Below are 16,391 nucleotides of genomic sequence, written 5' to 3'. Positions count from 1 at the left end.
CCCTCCCTTGCCTTCTTTCTTGTCTTGTCTTTCTTTCTTTCTGTGGAACTTGACAAGTTAATTTTAAAATTTATGTGGCAGAGTAAAGGGCCAGTTTTGCCCCAGATGATCTGAAAGAAAAAAGTAGGGTTTTTTGCCTTGCCAATATTAAGAATTATTGTACAGTTATGGTGGTTAAGACAGTATGATTATTGGCAAAACCATAAACAAGTTGGCCAATAGGATTGAGATTTGGCTTATAAGGGAACTAATGTTGCCGATCCGTGGTGAAAGATAAGATCTCTTATACCACTGAGGGGACATTTGGCTGTTCTCATAGGAAACCATAACCCAAACCCCTGTCCCATAGCATATACAAACATCAGTGCCAGTAGATGAGAGACTTACATATAAAAGGGAACAGTGCAAAGTTTCAGGGTAAAAATATGTTAAAATATCTCTGCAGCCTTCAGGAAGGGAAGAGTTTCTTGAACCTGACATAAAAGCAGAAGCTTTGAACGATTGAGAAATAGGACCTTTGAGAAGGTATCTGCAGCATTTAATTGACAGAGGACTAATGTTCAGAATTTGTAAAGAATTCCTCTGAATCAGTAAGAAAAAGACAACCCAACCGGGGGAAAAAAACGGGTCAAAAGACATGAATCCAAAATAACCAATGAAAAAGCCAATAAACGTGTAAGAAGATGGTTAGTGCCATTAGTCATCTGGAAAAGGCAAGTGAAACCTTCAAGAGACACCCTTTCACCCCAACCTGGGCAGGACTAGGTGGTCCCAGGCAGTTCCCAAGGGTGAAACCACACTTCCTCCCCACTCCCTTCCCCTCCCAGTTCAGGAGCCTGTGCGTGGAGCTTTCACGTACTGTCTTTATTGGCTCAAGACACCTCCTTTCTTGTGTGGTAGTATTGTGAGGAGGGCACTGGTCTTGGTGGGCACCTGTTTGCTCAAGGTCCAGCTTCAGACAAGCCACTGGTTTGGTTGAGATGAACTGGGTTCCGGCTGGTGCCCACTCCATGATCCTGGGAAACTGCACAACCCTTGAGGCCATCTCCCCACGTGTGAAGTGGGGGGCCTGGGCCCTCAGGGTGAAAGTGAGGTTCCTTTGGCTCCGGAAGGCCAGGTTTCTGGTTAGACACACCTACCTGCCTGACATGAGGCGGGTTCTGAAAAGCAAAAGCCCTGTCTGTCTTAGCCCTACTCCTCCCATGGGCGGACCCTGAGTCTCAAACAATGCTCAGTTCGCGCAGGGTCCAGTCAGCACGAAAGGGACTCCTTGCAAGACTGATGTGGTCACTGCAGTCGACCGTGGGCGCGTGGAGCGCGCTGGGGCACATCACCTGCTGGTGAGGACACGGAGGTACCCGCGCTCCTCAGCCTCCCTCTCAGTGTGCATCTGGTCTGCAGCCCCAGCGCCGATTAAATGCCGTTTGAGGACACTCAGTACTATCGTCCCCATCCAGCAGGGTTTCCAAAAATGGATTCTCAAGCGGAGACAGATAGAGGGAACCTGCTTGCCGCAGGTGTGTGATGAGGAAGTGGTTCTTTGATTCCCATCTTAATTATTTTCCAGCTTGTCAATGTTAGGTTCTTAGCACCACTTTCTCCTTAGCCTGAGAAATTTCAGCCCAGAGGCAGATAAATATGGAAATTCTACCTCTCATCACTAATTTCATTTTAACTCACTCTGGAATATGACATCTGAAAAAACACAGCATTAAGAATCTATTCTGTGCACGTTCACGGATGCCATCCCGCCTTCCAGCTGACTGTGTCCCGTAGCTTGTCTGTTTCACCCTAGTGACGGATGTCCTTTGCACCATTGGTCGCGCTTTGTTTAGGTCTGTTCCAAAGCTGTCTTTCCCAGGCCTGGTGGCCCCTGCGCCTTCAAAGTGCACTCTCACCGCCACTGCTCTGCCCCCAGGATCGCGTTCCACCAGCCACCTCTGGCAAAACGTTTGCCTTTAGTGTTTGACTTCTAAACCTTTAGTGTTTGACTTGATCATGGCTGCTGCCCTGAGCCCCCGCCTTTCATAATGAGGGACGCAGCATCTGTCATGCTGTCCAGGTGGACGACCAAGGACGGCTCAGGCCAGGATCTTGTCTTAAAGAGATTGCAGCCGTTTTTCCAGCTGGCTGGCGCTCATGGGGCCTCCACATGTGGGGTTAGTGTCCGGCACTGAGAGCCATGTCTGTGCCGCCTCCTCCAAGGCCCCTGTGTGCTTGAGACACTCCTGCTGTTTTCTGATAGTTCCACATGGCTGCCCCTTTCCGCGAGAGGCAGGCGCTTCCTGTTAACCCAGTGCCGCATCAGAACAGCTTTCCCTTCGAGCATTTCCATGTCATTCTACGAAGATGTGAACATGGCAGTGTTGGGGGTTTGAATTTACAGGTTGTTATGAGGCCAGCCAGGCCCAGTGGCTTACAGTGAGAACAAGCAGCATCTCTGTGTGGTGGAAGAAAAAGCCTCTGGTCTTTGTCCTCATTCCCGGCAGGGAGCTCTTAGGATCCCGGAGGCTCCTGAGTGTCAGGCGAGCCTTTCGTTATTCGGAGGAGCTTCTTAGGGGCTTGTGAGTTTATGCTAATGAAGTGACTTAGGGCAGGAGCCCTGGGTAGCCTCAGGATGGGGCTGGTCATCAGGACCCAGAGACAGGAGGGGCAGAATGTTCAGCTACACCTGCTGACCCCAGTGGTACTGAGACAGAGGCTTCTGCACACAGCACCCTCCAGACCCTGCCTTCGTGTTGCTGTTTGTTTGCATCTTTTACAATAAACCCGTCAACATGGTGAAGTGTTTTTCTGAGTTTTGTGAGCCCTTCTAGCAAATTCCAGAACCTGAGAGGGGCTTGTGGGAACTCCTGATTTATAGCTGATCTTTAGAAGTCCAGGAGGCCCAGGACTTGTGTCTGAAATGGGGGCAGCCTTGTCGACCTGAGCCCCTAAGCTGTGGCGTGTGTGCTACCTCTGGGCAGTTATTGTCAGAGTGGAACTGGATCATTGGACACCCAGTTGGTACCAGTTGGCTAGTGTCAGAAACCACCCCACCCGTCAGTGTACAGGACTGGACATGTTAAGTTCAAGGTCTGGTTTCCGCAGGGAATCCACGTGCTGTTATCGAACGGCATTCTCCTTGGTGTACCAGCTAGTGCAATCGCACAATCAATGTCTTCTTGAAGGGTAGGTGGGACCCGGACCAGCCCAGTGCCCAGAAATGTAGGTGAGCCAAGACCCACTAAGCTGCACCTTGATCTGATACACACGAGTGATGCTTGTGGATACAGGAACACCACATATCGTGACTTACAAGTCCAATCGGTTGTACTGAGATCTGATGTGTCTTCCTGCTTCAGCGTAGTAAAAGTAACTTGTAATTAGATCTTATTTATGAACTTGGTGCTGGAGGGATTCGCCTTTTGGGCTCAGGCATAAGCAGTTCACTTCCGAACTCAAGAAGGAGCTTCATGTGAGCTGGGACTCTGGCCCCACCGCTGCTGCTCACCACAGGGGGCTTCTTGGTTTCCAGACTTTCTGGTTCCAGGGCGTTTGCTGAGCTGGAAGCTAAGGGTGGGCATTGGGCTGACTACAGGGGAAGCAGTTCTGGGGACAGGCATTTGTTCCTAGGAACTGGCGTGGAGCCCTGACCAGGGTGGTCCACCCAAGCACCCTCCTCTTGACCCCTTCCCATTGGAAAACTACAGCTACATTGAGATCTTCAAAAGGGCCTTCTGCTGTTTCTGAAAGTATTTATAGCGGGATTTGCGTTAAATACACACACATACACACATACATATACACACATACATACGTACAGGCACCTTTTTGAATTTATTTTTTTCTACAGTGAGCATTTATTTATTTTTAGGAAAAAAAGGCTTTAGAAATACTTTCCACCACTATCTGGGGTCTTGTTCTGAGTTGCAGTGAAGGTTCTCATGAGACATGGCATCATGTTTACAATTCACCATCCAGGCCATCTCCTAGGTGGCCGTGTTCTTTGAGAAAGCCCTGGAATGTGTGAAGACTTGGGGCGATTCCTTAGGTCTGGTGGCTGCTTCTAAGGTGTAACTATGACCTGCCGGTCTTTCTCTTGACCCAGGGAAGCAGAACTGTTTTGCCCCCAAATATGCCCAGTGTCTTACTTCTGTTTTGAACCCTTAAGAGTTGCTGAGACTTGGGAGGAGCTGCTGGTTGGTTGGAGAGGTACCCATGGTTTTTTGTTGTTGTCTTAAGTTTAATTTTTATTTCTGGCACCCACGTTTGATCTCTGCATTATCCAAGAGCAGCCTCACCTGCTGAGCTCCTGCAGGTGCATGCTGGCCTCACACTTTCCCAACTCTACCTTAGGATGGGCTTCAGATCTCAAGAGTGTGCCCTCCAATCTCCTGGGGCCCTTGTTTCCGTTCTTGGATACTGAACATCTCCAAGGACACGCAGGGATTGGCGATGCTAGGAATTATCTATTTTGGATAAAAAGTGGGTTTTTTTTTTTTTTTGCAGTCATTTGACCCTATGTTAGTCGTTTTTGTCCTGTTTTAAAACTTGTATCCACAGAGTTCCATGGCTGCCCTGCAAAACTGGTGCTCTCCTCCTTCGCTTAGTAAGAAAAATGACCTCTGCGTGCAAGTCTGTAATGATATGCACATTATTGCAGGGCATTTTACACCACTTGTCAGAAGCTAATTTTAAAAGAAAAGTGTGATTCCTGGAAATCTTGCCAGAGTTTTCTTTCCTTTCTGCTTGGGAGAATATAGAAAAATCCCAGGCAGTCTAAATCCAGCCTGCGCCAGGTTTAGGTGGTGGGTGGGTTCCAGTCTCATCTTTGCAGTGAGTCTGAATAGATAGAAACAGCTCCTGAATACAGTTTAAAAGTGGATTTAAAAGAAAGGACTCTGTACCTTGAGAACACCTGGTGAAGGGTTCTCCATGCCCGTTTGAGGCCGGAGTGGCCTCAGCTCGCCTCCTTCCCTGTCCACACACCCGGCGGGTTTGGAGTGCTCCCTGTGCCGTGTTTCTGTGAGTGTCCAGACCATTTGTCACTATCTGGGAAGAAGAGCTACTCTTCTCTTTTCATTATCTTAATGCTTGTGGTCTGCAGAAAAGCCGACTTCTGATCAGCACGAGTGGGTATAATGTGGTTGCTGAACAGAAGTAAACCCAAATTGCTAAGCCAGGGGCTCTTAGGCCAGAAACGGGCGTTTCCCGTATCTCAGTAGGAGGCTATTTTGATTATTCTACAAAGGATCTGTGATTTTCTTTGGCAAATACAAATAATCTATGATGAAGCTGAAAGTGTCCCCCTTTAAAAGTAGGAAGGACACATGCATTTCATTGTTTGGGGAGTTACTTCCTGCAGACTCCCAGCGTAAAGTATGTTGGCTGAAATGCACGTAGTTTCTGAAGCCAATGCCTTCTCTCTTCTCCAGATGGACTTTCTGGCCGAGACCAGCCAGTGGAGCTGCTGAATCCTGCCCGCGTGAACCACATGCCCAGCACAGGTAAGTCTGCCCACGCCTGCCCTGTCCGGCTGGCCCTGCGCTGAACCAGAGGTGTTCAAAGGCTCTGCCTTACTGGAGGAGTCCGGAGCAGGCGACGGGGGAGGTGTGGGTTATCAGGCTCACTGAATTTGGGTGCTCTTCCTGATGGTAAACGAGGCCATCCTTTTTGGAAATGAAATGGCTCCATGACATGTGAATGGTAGAGAAACGCTGATTTTTTGTGTTTTGTGTTTTTTGGGTTTTTTTCCCTCTCTGGTGCTAAAGGATGTGTTCTTCCCAAAGGCACCGACTGCTTGGTCGAGGTGTAAGCCCTGGCCCTGATCCCCGTGAGGACCTGTAGGAAAGACCTCTGAGCTTGCAGTGGGCGGGGCTGGGTCCCACTGGCCATGCGACCATGGACGGGCCACACCTTGTCCATTGCCACCAGCTTTTGTTGGTTAAATGAGTCAGTGGCATCCTCTGTCTTCCAAGCACCTCTCAGCTCTTTAACAAAAAAAGTATCGGTAGTGATCAGAAATATTTCATTCCATAGGTAATGTTTATTTATTTATTTATTTATTTATGGATTTGTTTATTTGGAGATGGAGTCTCACTCTGTCGCCCCAGCGTAATCTCGGCTGACCGCAGCCTTCACCTCCTGGGTTCAGGCGATTCTCCTGCCTCAGTCTCCCAAGTAGCTGGGATTACAGGCATGTGCCACCACACCTGGCTAATTTTGTATTTTTAGTAGAGACGGGGTTTCACCATGTTGGTGAGGCTGGTCTTGAACTCCTGACCTCAAGTGATCTGCCTGCCTCGGCCTCCCAAAGTGCTGGAGTTACAGGTGTGAGCCACTGCGCCTGACCTCGTAGGTAACATTTTAAAGTACTCCAAGTCTGTAGGCCATGGAAACAGACTTTTCCCACTTTTCTTTGTCTGTAAGACCCCTGTTTCCATGTAGAATCCTCCAGGGTTTAAACTCCTTGTGAGGTTACCATTCTTCCCAGGCATGCGGCCTCTCTGAGAATAAAACCCGAACTTCCTGAAGGCGTGGGCCTGAGGGAACCAGCGTTCCCTTCCACATGCGTCCTGCAGGGCAGCGTGGCCGGGCCTTGCAGGGATTGCGTCCTAAGGCCTGGGTCTCTGGTCTTGGCTCAGCTGCGCCTTTCTTGACAGTCAGCCTTTGCTGCCACCTGTGCCCTCTGGTGCCCTAGTTAGACGCACTCGTCACCCCTGAAAGGAAGTTGAAGCCAGCTTGAAGCCAGGCCGAACATTTCTAAGAAGACATTTCCTTCTTTGCCTTGCAGTTCTCCCAGGTCGGCCAGGTTTTCTGTCATTTTCCAAACCCAGAGTTCTGGAGGTGTCTTGGCCCTGCTCCGAGAAGGCTCTCAGTGTCTGTGGGGTACGGTGCCCTGGCCTCTTGGGGGGTCCTCGGGGCACTCTTTTCTGTTTTTTACACCTTGATTTTACTCTACATTGTTACTGATCGAGCAGCTTATTTTTTACCCCCTCACACTGGAGCCTGGGGGAGCGGTAGGGAGTTTTAAATACCAGATGAAGATGCACAATTTTAAACTTTTGGCTTATGTCAACATTTCTGGCTTTCACTTTCTCTCAGGTTCACTTTGCCAGTATTGTTTTCGTGTCAACACTGAATCCTGTGGCTGGGGCATTTTTGAGACAACTTGCTTGTGCTTAACCAGGCGTGGCATGAGGTTAAGAGGATTTTCTGATAGCTTGATGGGCTGGGAAAAGGTGGTAAACATGCATAGTTTCCAAGTGAACCAAAAACAGTGGACTTCAAATTAATTTTCTGGCTTGGGAAGCGCACATTGCCTGCTGAGACCTGCTGTGGGATCCCAGCCTGGTGTGAGGACAGGCCAGGGCTTCAACCTCCCACAGAGGGCACCCGGGGCCCGCCTCTGCGGCCCGTTTGCGTGGGAGCTTAGGCGAGTTGCTGAATAGCTCAGTTTTGTTTTCTCATTTCTTAGCCGGGGATGACAATGCCTCTCTACAGAGTTCTCATAAAGATGAAACATATGTGTCAGCTTTTTAGTAGTTCCTCAATAAATGTCATCTCAGTGTCCCATTGACTAGTACTGAGGAATGTGTGTGATGTAGCCTTCACATCCCTGTTCAAGGCCTGGACCTCTCCTGCAGCCTGTCACCCTCATTCTCTTCCTTTGGGGGGAACCGCCGGACTTGAGAGGTGGCATGTTGGGAAGGCTGCCCCGTGAAACTGACGCTGGCCATTTACCTCCCTCGCAACCAGGTTCCCATTGGTCTGAGTCAAAGAGAGTGCCGTGTCTCCTGGCATTTATTGCATATTCGTGCATGGGTTGGTGGGCATGGTGGGAGTGTTTGCAGAGTAATTTTAAATAACGTAGCAGCGATGCCCAGGAACAGTGGGCAGAGAAAGGATGCATGCGTGTGCAGCAGTCCTGTGTGACCTCCGTCACTGAGCCTGCACGGTGGCCTGTGCCTTAGAAGCTTCTCATGTGAAGCGTGTTCTTTCAAACTGTGTTTTGGTCATTTCAACCCACTGAAAAATACTACAAAGAAATATTCATCTCAGGTTAGGCGAGAACTTGAAAATTGATAGGAAAATGTCTTTAAAGCCACATTTTATGATATGGGAGTGTAAACATTTTAGGTATATTTTTATGTCAATCCCCAATTGCTGTTATACATTTCCTAATGATTGAATTTAGTCTTAACTATTCTTTTGACATTTTGACATTTGACGGTGTGGAAACAGACTGATACACACACACACACATATCAGGAATGACGCCAGCATTCACCGTGAGAGCTTGTTCTCTTTGAACAGATGAGGGTGTACTAGGAGCAGGAAGGCCGCCCGGCAGCCCTCCCCACTGTTGATCTGTCCCGTGTCCTGACTATTCCCTCGTGTGGATGCTGTTATGCCCAACACAGTCTTTTTCTGATTATGGTTCTTTTTCAATACACTTAGTCCTCGTAAATCCCCACTTCAAACAGAAAAGCATTATTCATACCATGTGTTCGTGTGCCAGCTTGAGATTTCAGAAACGTCAGGTGAGCGTGTCACGTGCTTTGGGAAAGTCTATACCAGTTGAGTATCTCTTACCTGAAATGCTTGGAAGCATTGGAAACAATGCTGAAACAATACTAAAAAACTTGGAAGTGTCTTGGATTTGGGGTTTTTTGTTTTTTGGTTTTTTTTGTTTTGGATTTTGGAATATTTGCATTATACTTACTGGTTGAGCATCCTAAGTCTAAAAATTCAAAATCAGAAATGATCCAGTGAGCATTGCCTTTGAGTGTCACCGAGAAAAGGTTTTGGATTTGGAGGCATTTTGGATTTTGGTTTTTGGGTCTGGGATATTGTCACCTGTATTGGAGGAGGAAAAAGCCAAAATGCCATTTGTCTTAGATCAGCTTTGATTTCTTCAACTTCCCTCATAACTTTTTATCTGTAGACTTTGCTCTTTCTTTTTTAAAATGTTTTAAAATTTTTAATTGTAAAGTAGCTCTATCATAAAAGAAAACACATAACCATTTGCCTGCCTCTCAGATGTAACAGACATGTTGTTAGTATTATTCCACCTTTGCCTCCTATTTCTTTGCGTTTTAAGTAAGTGGACTGTCACAGTTGTGGCCATGGCTTTGCTCTTCCCCCTTCCTGACAGTTGTTGTCCGTTTGGTGAGGGGAACGGCCACCCTTGGAGGAGACTTGACACAGAGGCAGATTCCAGGTGGAGACATGGTGGCAGGGTCGGGTGGGGGCGGGAGCTCGTGACCCCCGGTTCTTTGCCAGAGCTTTGTGTTTTCCCGTGGAGAGAGCAAGCAGAGTCATTGACTCAGAGTTAGGCTGGGGAGATGTTGCAGTTTGAGGACAGAGGAGAAGGTATGGAATTAGTCAACCAGGAGAGACCAGCAAAATGTCATGCAGGATTACAAACCCAACTGTGCCCAAGGGCTGAATTATGGGGAACTTGAAAACTATTACTACTCAGTCATTCCTTTCAGAATCATTGTAATTAAAACTCCTCCCCGCACCTTCCTGAGTATAAAAGCAATGCGTGTTTATTGTAGAAAAACAGTCACTTGCACTAAAGGAGCCAGGGCTGGAGGTTGAGCTGGCTCCCAGCAAGGCCTTGCAGCTGCTCAGCAACCTCGATGGAGGAGAGGGGTGCTTCGGGGAGAATACCTACCTCAGGCATCCAGGAGCAAACTGGAGGCAAACAAAAAAACGTCATAACAACAGGAAGTGTGGATGAAGGACTTACTGTTACCCAGACGGCATGCTGAGGGCGTACAGCCCTCACGGCGCTGCTCTCCACTGGGACCGAGTGCCCCGGTTCCTGTACCCTCTCCTGCTGCTACAGAAGGAAAGCCAGAGCCTCGGATCCCATGGCCACTGTCCCAGGGTCACTCAGCATATACATTGTAGGGCAGGATACATGTCTGCCCTGAGGGCTGTGCTACTGGGGAGAAAGACAGCCTCAGAAAATGCCATGCCCCTCCATCGGCCAGAAGGGGAAGTAGAGGCCGATGATATGACAGGAATGCTGGACTAAAGAGAAGCATTTCCACAGTTTCCCGAGGCATAGGCTGGCGCTTACATCACCCTCTGTACCTGTGTCCTGGGAAACATGTATCTGTCAGAGTTAGGGAGGCTCTTTTTCACATTGTATTTCAAAAGTACCATTTTAAAAAGAAAACTCTGGAACCTTAAAGGGGGTTAACTAGAAACTATAGAGAAACTCTCTAAAATAACGCAAACTTCACATTTGGCTTCAGCGTTGGATTCCCAGATCTAAGGGGGTGTTTGACCACCACACTGCCAAAGGGGGCCGTGTTTCCAGACACTGCTCTTACATTTTGGAACAGGAAGTATTTGAGGTTGGCTGGTGCCTGGAGCTCACGCTGCCTCCTGGCTGTGTTTTGTGGTGGTTGTTGTGTTGTTTTGTTTGGTGAGAAGAAAGTGGAATCTGGTACAAATCTGCAAGCACATGTGACCTCAGGGGAAGCTTCGAAAGTCTCCCTTTATTGGCACCAGAAGCTGTTAATTGCCTTCATACACGGAGCCCATGGTAACAAAGGCCTTGGTTGTAATATTCCTGCGTGGTGCCCCTTTGTGAGTTTTTATCATAAAGTTGGCGATTCTGGGGTTTGGATAGGGTCCAGTGAAGGACCCATGGCCACCTCTGGTGGTTCCTTGAGTGGCCCCCATGGAAGGACCGGGCAGGAGTGGCAGGAAGAAGAGAGCCCGTGGTGGCCTCCTCCTGGTGACGCCTGCTGTGACTGCCTGGGTTGTTTTCCTCAGATCAGGGGAATCAGCTCTGTCCGACCCGCAGACTCTGCTGCTCGCCAGCCATGGTCGAGGATTGGCCAGGACTGTCATGTCCACCGCTGAACATGTTGCCTGCTATGCTTTTTTTTTTTTTTTCTTTTGCTTGCTTGGTTTTAATTTTTGGAGGTAAAATGAAGTGTAGAATGTAAAGACGTCAAAATAAAATTGTTTGTGTAAACCAAAAATAAAATTCTAAGTTCCCCAACCCAGTGAATGGACCCCCTTCTTGGCCAAGGGATCCCAAAGAAATTTGAAAAATGAGTTCAGGCCATGATGGGAATAGGGGTTTGGACAGGCCTCCTTAGATCCTCCTTCTTTTGGCATTCAGGCCCGGCTGACCAGCATTAGCATTAAAACAGCGATCTTACCACTGATAAAACAGACACAGCAGTATGATTCCTGGTTCCACCCTGACTCTGGGGATAGCAGCAGGTGACAGAGAGCAGGCCCTGCAGGAAGTAAAAGTGTTTTACTCCAGGATATATTCCTTCCACCTATTTTAAGTGGCTGTAGAAAACGGCCTCTTGCGGGGAAATTTGCACTCTGGAGAGAATTCCATCCCCAGGTCTCTTTTTCCTGATCCAGGAGAGATTTAACTACAAGTCACCTTTTAAGTTCCCATAAGAGACATTTACCATCTATTCTCTCTGAATCCTGCTTCCTGGAGGCTGCGTTCATGTAACAAGAACCCCCCCTTATCTTAACTCAAACATTTTTTTATGCTGACATCAATTCTTTAGTCAGAAAACCTTTCAGTCTGCCTAGGATCTGTGAGACCCACACCCTACTTCTTCCAGATGTTCTGGGCCAAACCAATATATACCTTACATGTGTTGCCTGTATAACTTCTGTCTCCCTAAAACACATAAAGCCAACCTGTAATGGGACCGCCTCAGGCACAGACTTCCTGAGGCTGCGTCCTGGGCCATGGTCACTCATATTTGGCTTAAAATAAACTTCTTCAACTCTTTTACAGAGTTGGGCTTTTTTCGTCAACATTTGAAACATCTGAAAAGAATTCCCATGATTTGATTCTCTTAGTTCAAACCGACGTTGAGAGTTTGTCGGCTACCCTCTGTCACGTTCACCTGAGGGCCTGTATGAATAGCCATGACTCAAAGGCCAGACGCAGGAGTCTGTCCCCCACATAGCTTTAAAAGCTGACTGTGATATAGCGTCATTCCTGGAGGCCACACGCGTGTCGTGTACAATTACGAGCAATTTAGAAACACTTTAAGAGTCACTTTTGGCAATTAGGTGAATTGGCCCCATTATGTATTCTTTTCTTTTTTTTTTTTTTTTTTTTTTTTTTTTTTTTTGAGACATAGAGTCTCACTGTATCGACTGGAGTGCAGGCTGGAGTGCAGTGGTAGGATCTCGGCTCAGTGCAACCTCCGCCTCCTGGGTTCAAGCAAATTCTTCTGCCTCAGCCTCCTGAATAGCTGGGAGTCCAGGCGCGTGTCACCACGCCTGGCTAGTTTTTGTATTTTTAGTAGAGATGAAGTTTTACCACACTGGCCGGTCTTGAACTCCTGACCTCAAGTGATCTGCCTGCCTCAGCCTCCCAAAGTTCTGGGATTACAGGTGTGAGCCACTGTGCCCAGCCCTTGTTATTTATAGTTGAGAATAGTTTTGGACCAGAAGCTGCGCCCTCCTGCTTGGTAACTACCTTGTTCACTAGACGTGATGTCGAGTAATCCTCAAGTTCCAATTCCCCTTCGATGGCTGAAGGCATAGTACCTCTTAAGAATTTCAAAAGGTGTTATTTTTCAGGGCTTGTTCATCTCGATGCCTCCTTCTCCAGTCCTTCCCAATGTCTCATCCCTATCCTCCCCTAAACTTTCAGATAGTCCTGTTTTTCTCCGATGCTGTTTGCTTTTTGCCACCTGGAGACAGTCACTTCTGATTTCTGCTCTCCTTCCCCTCAGATCTGTGAAATTCTATGAGCAGTAACGTCAGGCTTCTCGGGAAACACTGTGGGGCCAAGAACAGCACCTTTCAGGTGGTGTACAGAGCCTCTGTTTCCACCACATTCACTTTCCTCCTAACTCTCACAGTGACAGCTCCCTCCTGCCATCCCGCTTCTGGCTCAGTATTGAGAAGCTAGTGAAGGATCAGGTCCTGAGCCCAGCTGAGTTGCTCTAAGGCCTGGGAGCCGGTAGACATCGGGGCAGCACAGTCTTCCTGTCTCCTGTCGGCCACGTGGCCTCCAGCAGGCTGCTCTTCACCCGGTGTCCCGGGGCTGCTTGGTCCTGGGCCAGGGCACAGGCAGCGAGGGCAAGTGTCTGGTGCAGCATCCGGCACACAAGAGGGGTCTGTGTTCTCTTGTACTCTTGCTTCCTGGTGCCCTCTGTTCTGCCTGGACCCAGGTTCGTGGCTCTGCCCTTCCTGTAGCTCAACCACCGTCCCTTCCACCTTCCCATCCCTCTGTGGCAATGTCCCTAGGAGCGACTGTCCCAAGTGAAACCCAGCCCAGCTGATGCTAGGAAGCATAACAACAGGAGGGCTTGAATTGCATTGAAAATGTGTCTTGAGAAGATTCCTGGTGGATGGAAGCGGCTGGGAGACCTAGCAGAGGGCCTGGGCCACCCTGCAGTGGCAGCGGCTGGACCTGCAGCCCGTGGGACCTGATCTATGGGGCGGTGACTCTCGTGAAGCTGCTGAGTTGTCGTGTTTGCCTTCAGAGGGCCCTTCTGGCTTTTAATGGTGTTAGCCCCTCTGAGGCTTGGTTGCTCATTTGACTGGGCGGAGACTGAGTTCCTCAGCACCCAAGGGCATGCCCTCCTGTCCTGGAGCTCCAGGGCTGCCTCCCGCTCCTGGCCACTGTCTTTGGAGGGCCTTTCTTCCCTTCTCTCTGTTTCTCTGTCTGTCTGTATTTCCCCAAGGTGCTTGTTTGTCTGTCCAGGCTCTGCCTTCTGTGGTGACAGTCTTCCTGGCCTAAGTGAGCATGGCTATCTGCCATCTGTAGCAGAGGGCACTGAGGCTGGCGGGACCTGCAGGGGCATGCATGGTGCTGACCACTGGGGGCTGCCCGGTTCCGCTCGGCAGTCGTGTCCAGCAGGCTGCTTGACCCCTGTGACCTCACTGGGAGGGCCAAATGCTGCCTGCCCCCGTTCTGGGGCAGGAAGACCAGGACACCTCACGTGTAGCTGGCCAACTTCCACTGGGTCGCAGTTTTCAGTACTGTTCCATCTCCCTCTCCAGAGGGGAGTAGTCCCTGGGCTGCCAGCCACGTGGGGTAAGTGGTGGTTGGGTTCCTGCATTCCCTAAGCAGATATTTCATTCTCCTTCACTTCCAGTCCTGGTGCCACCAGTCCCTGTGCCCTGGAGGGCTGTGTGACCGAGACTGGTCTGCCCCTCCCTTGGCCCACCCTGGCTGATGGGTCAGCTCTGCTGTCTCTGATACCTTATTCACCCAGATCCTTTCTGACTCCCAGCATTTTGGGGCTGCTCTCTCATCTCCTGTATGTGTGTTGTGCTGGTGTGTCTTTCTAAACAATCCACACACTGTTTTAGCAGGATCTTGGAGCAGGACAACTTGATGGTGTTCACTCCGTTATTTTTTACCAGAAATGTCCCTGTGGCTCTGAAATGCCACCCCGGGGCTGGCGGGTGGGACCTGTGCCTCCCCACGCAGCTGAGGACACTGCTCCCTGCCAGCCCCGCCCGCGAGCCAGCCTCACTTTCCAACGGGTTCTTTCCCTGTCCCCGGCGCCTGACGCAGAAAGATAGAAAGCTTCTCAATCCTGGGTGGACATTAGAGTGTTTGGGTTATTTACGTTGATCACAAGGGTTCTGCCCCGTTACATTTTATATTGTTGTTGTTGCTGTAGACCCAGAGTTCTGAAGAGCTTACTCGATGCCTGTAGCAAGGAACACAGGTGGTAAGAAAGCAGACGGTTATTGGTTGGGGCATCGTGGAGAATTGGGGATGCCATCTGAGAAATCTCCTCCGAGTGCTTCTAAAACCGTCCACACATCCACACCAAACCCGGATGGGGTGGAGCTGGTGACTGGTTGTTTCTCTACTTTAGAGGGAGAAAGAAAGCTGTGTGGCAGTCCCAGCAGTGACCCTAAGGTTTGTGTTGATACAGAATGCAGAGAGATCTCACTGAGTGTCTCTGGGGGAAGATTCCACAGTTCTAAGCGATGATTGGTTGGAAGAAAGGATTTTTTTTTCCACTGCGAATTTGGTTTGGTTTGTGTATTCGGAGGGTCATTGGTGGCCAGAAGTATTATCCAGGAATGAATTTTTACATCATGACATCATTTGTGGTTAAAGGACTTTTTATCTTTTTTCTTTCATTACCAGCTTTGTGTGCTTTAAGGCTGTGGATTGTAAAATGTATCTAGAGAGCCTGCGCAGCCCTCAGTGGCATCTCAAAGCCTGTGCCGCCAGGATGAGGGACATGGCCCTTCGCCGACCCTTGTCTATGTTAGGTGGTTGCAGTCCAGCTGAAAAGGTGTTCCTTCTCAGTGGCCGCATTTGACCCTAATGTCATGTTTTCGCCGTGCCAACACCACGTCCCCTACCAGAGGAACCTGCCCATCTTTCAAGGAAGGTTTCCATTTCTGGACCTCACAGCAAGACGTACACACTGTCATGCATGATGCAGAACCAAACTCAGGCCCTCTGTGTTTCCAACGAGGGGCTCCAAGGGGCCGTCAGAGCCAGGTGTCTGACCGGGTGAGGGAGGACTGGAGGTGTCCCTTGGGTAGCAGGTATGTGGCCACGGGTGAGGGGAAGAAATTGAAGGCGGTTTAGTCAGGCGCCTGAAGAAGGGGCTGGCACTTCTTTCAGTTCTCCAGCAGTCTGCTGAGCACCCAGCCCCGTGTGGGCCTTCCCGGGCGGGCCTGCCTTCCCCCGCTTTCCCGACTTCCCTCTCCTGCTCCTGAGCCCAGCCAGGCTCCACCCCTACGTCCAGGTGTTTCTCATTCCCTCCGGGGTGGGGGCAGCCCTGCAGGCGGTGGGAGTCCAGGTGTTGCTCATTGCCCCCTGGGGTGGGGGCAGCCCTGCAGGCGGTGGGAGTCCAGCTGTGTTTTACCCTCCCACAGACCGACTTCTGCCTTCGTGGATCTGCTCTTGTGAGTGTGTGTTTTCTATTTTATTAATTCCTGTTTTTATCGCTGTTCTCCTTTCTCTGCGTTTATTCGGATATGCTTGTTCTAACTTTCAGGTTGAACATTTCACTTGTTAATTTTTAGCCCTTCTTCCTTTCGGATGGAAGCAGTCAGGATTCTGTGCGGTGCTTCCCTCGGGGTTCAAATGGGAATGCTTCGGTTAAGTTCTGATTTGTAGTACTTAATTTGTAAAACATATTACCTTAGCACTTTGTAAAGTCTTGCTGTTTCTCAAGAAAGTTATTTTGAAATTTGTTTTATGGTTCCTTTTTTTTTTTTTGAAAAAATGAAATATTTAAAAGTGTTTTTTGATTTCTGAAAGTCTGAATTTTCCAAGTCATGCTTTTTGTTATTGATTTCCAATTTACTCCATTATGGTTAGAAATTACCCAGTCTTTGAATTGTATTGAGACTTGCTTTGTGGTCACTGTTTATGAATGTTTAATACATGTGTGAGAAGAGTT

At 49.0% G+C, this 16,391-nt stretch overlaps 1 protein-coding gene across 11 annotated transcripts in view; it reads left to right on the top strand.

The window, feature by feature from the left end:
• Nucleotides 1-16,391, top strand: part of HDAC4 (histone deacetylase 4) — a 356,361-nt gene that overhangs the window by 165,507 nt on the left and 174,463 nt on the right. For all 11 annotated transcript variants that reach the window (XM_017875573.1, XM_017875571.1, XM_017875572.1 and 8 more), the window contains one exon: nucleotides 5,418-5,489. In XM_017875573.1, the coding sequence (XP_017731062.1) occupies nucleotides 5,418-5,489 (72 nt within the window). The remainder of the gene's footprint in view (nucleotides 1-5,417; nucleotides 5,490-16,391) is intronic.

The sequence above is a fragment of the Rhinopithecus bieti genome, unplaced genomic scaffold, assembly GCF_001698545.2.
Source record: "Rhinopithecus bieti isolate Rb0 unplaced genomic scaffold, ASM169854v2 scaffold_7884, whole genome shotgun sequence".
Taxonomy (NCBI): Eukaryota; Metazoa; Chordata; class Mammalia; order Primates; family Cercopithecidae; genus Rhinopithecus; species Rhinopithecus bieti.
Note: the sequence above shows the minus strand (reverse complement) of the source record. Positions and strands in the feature narration are given on the sequence as shown.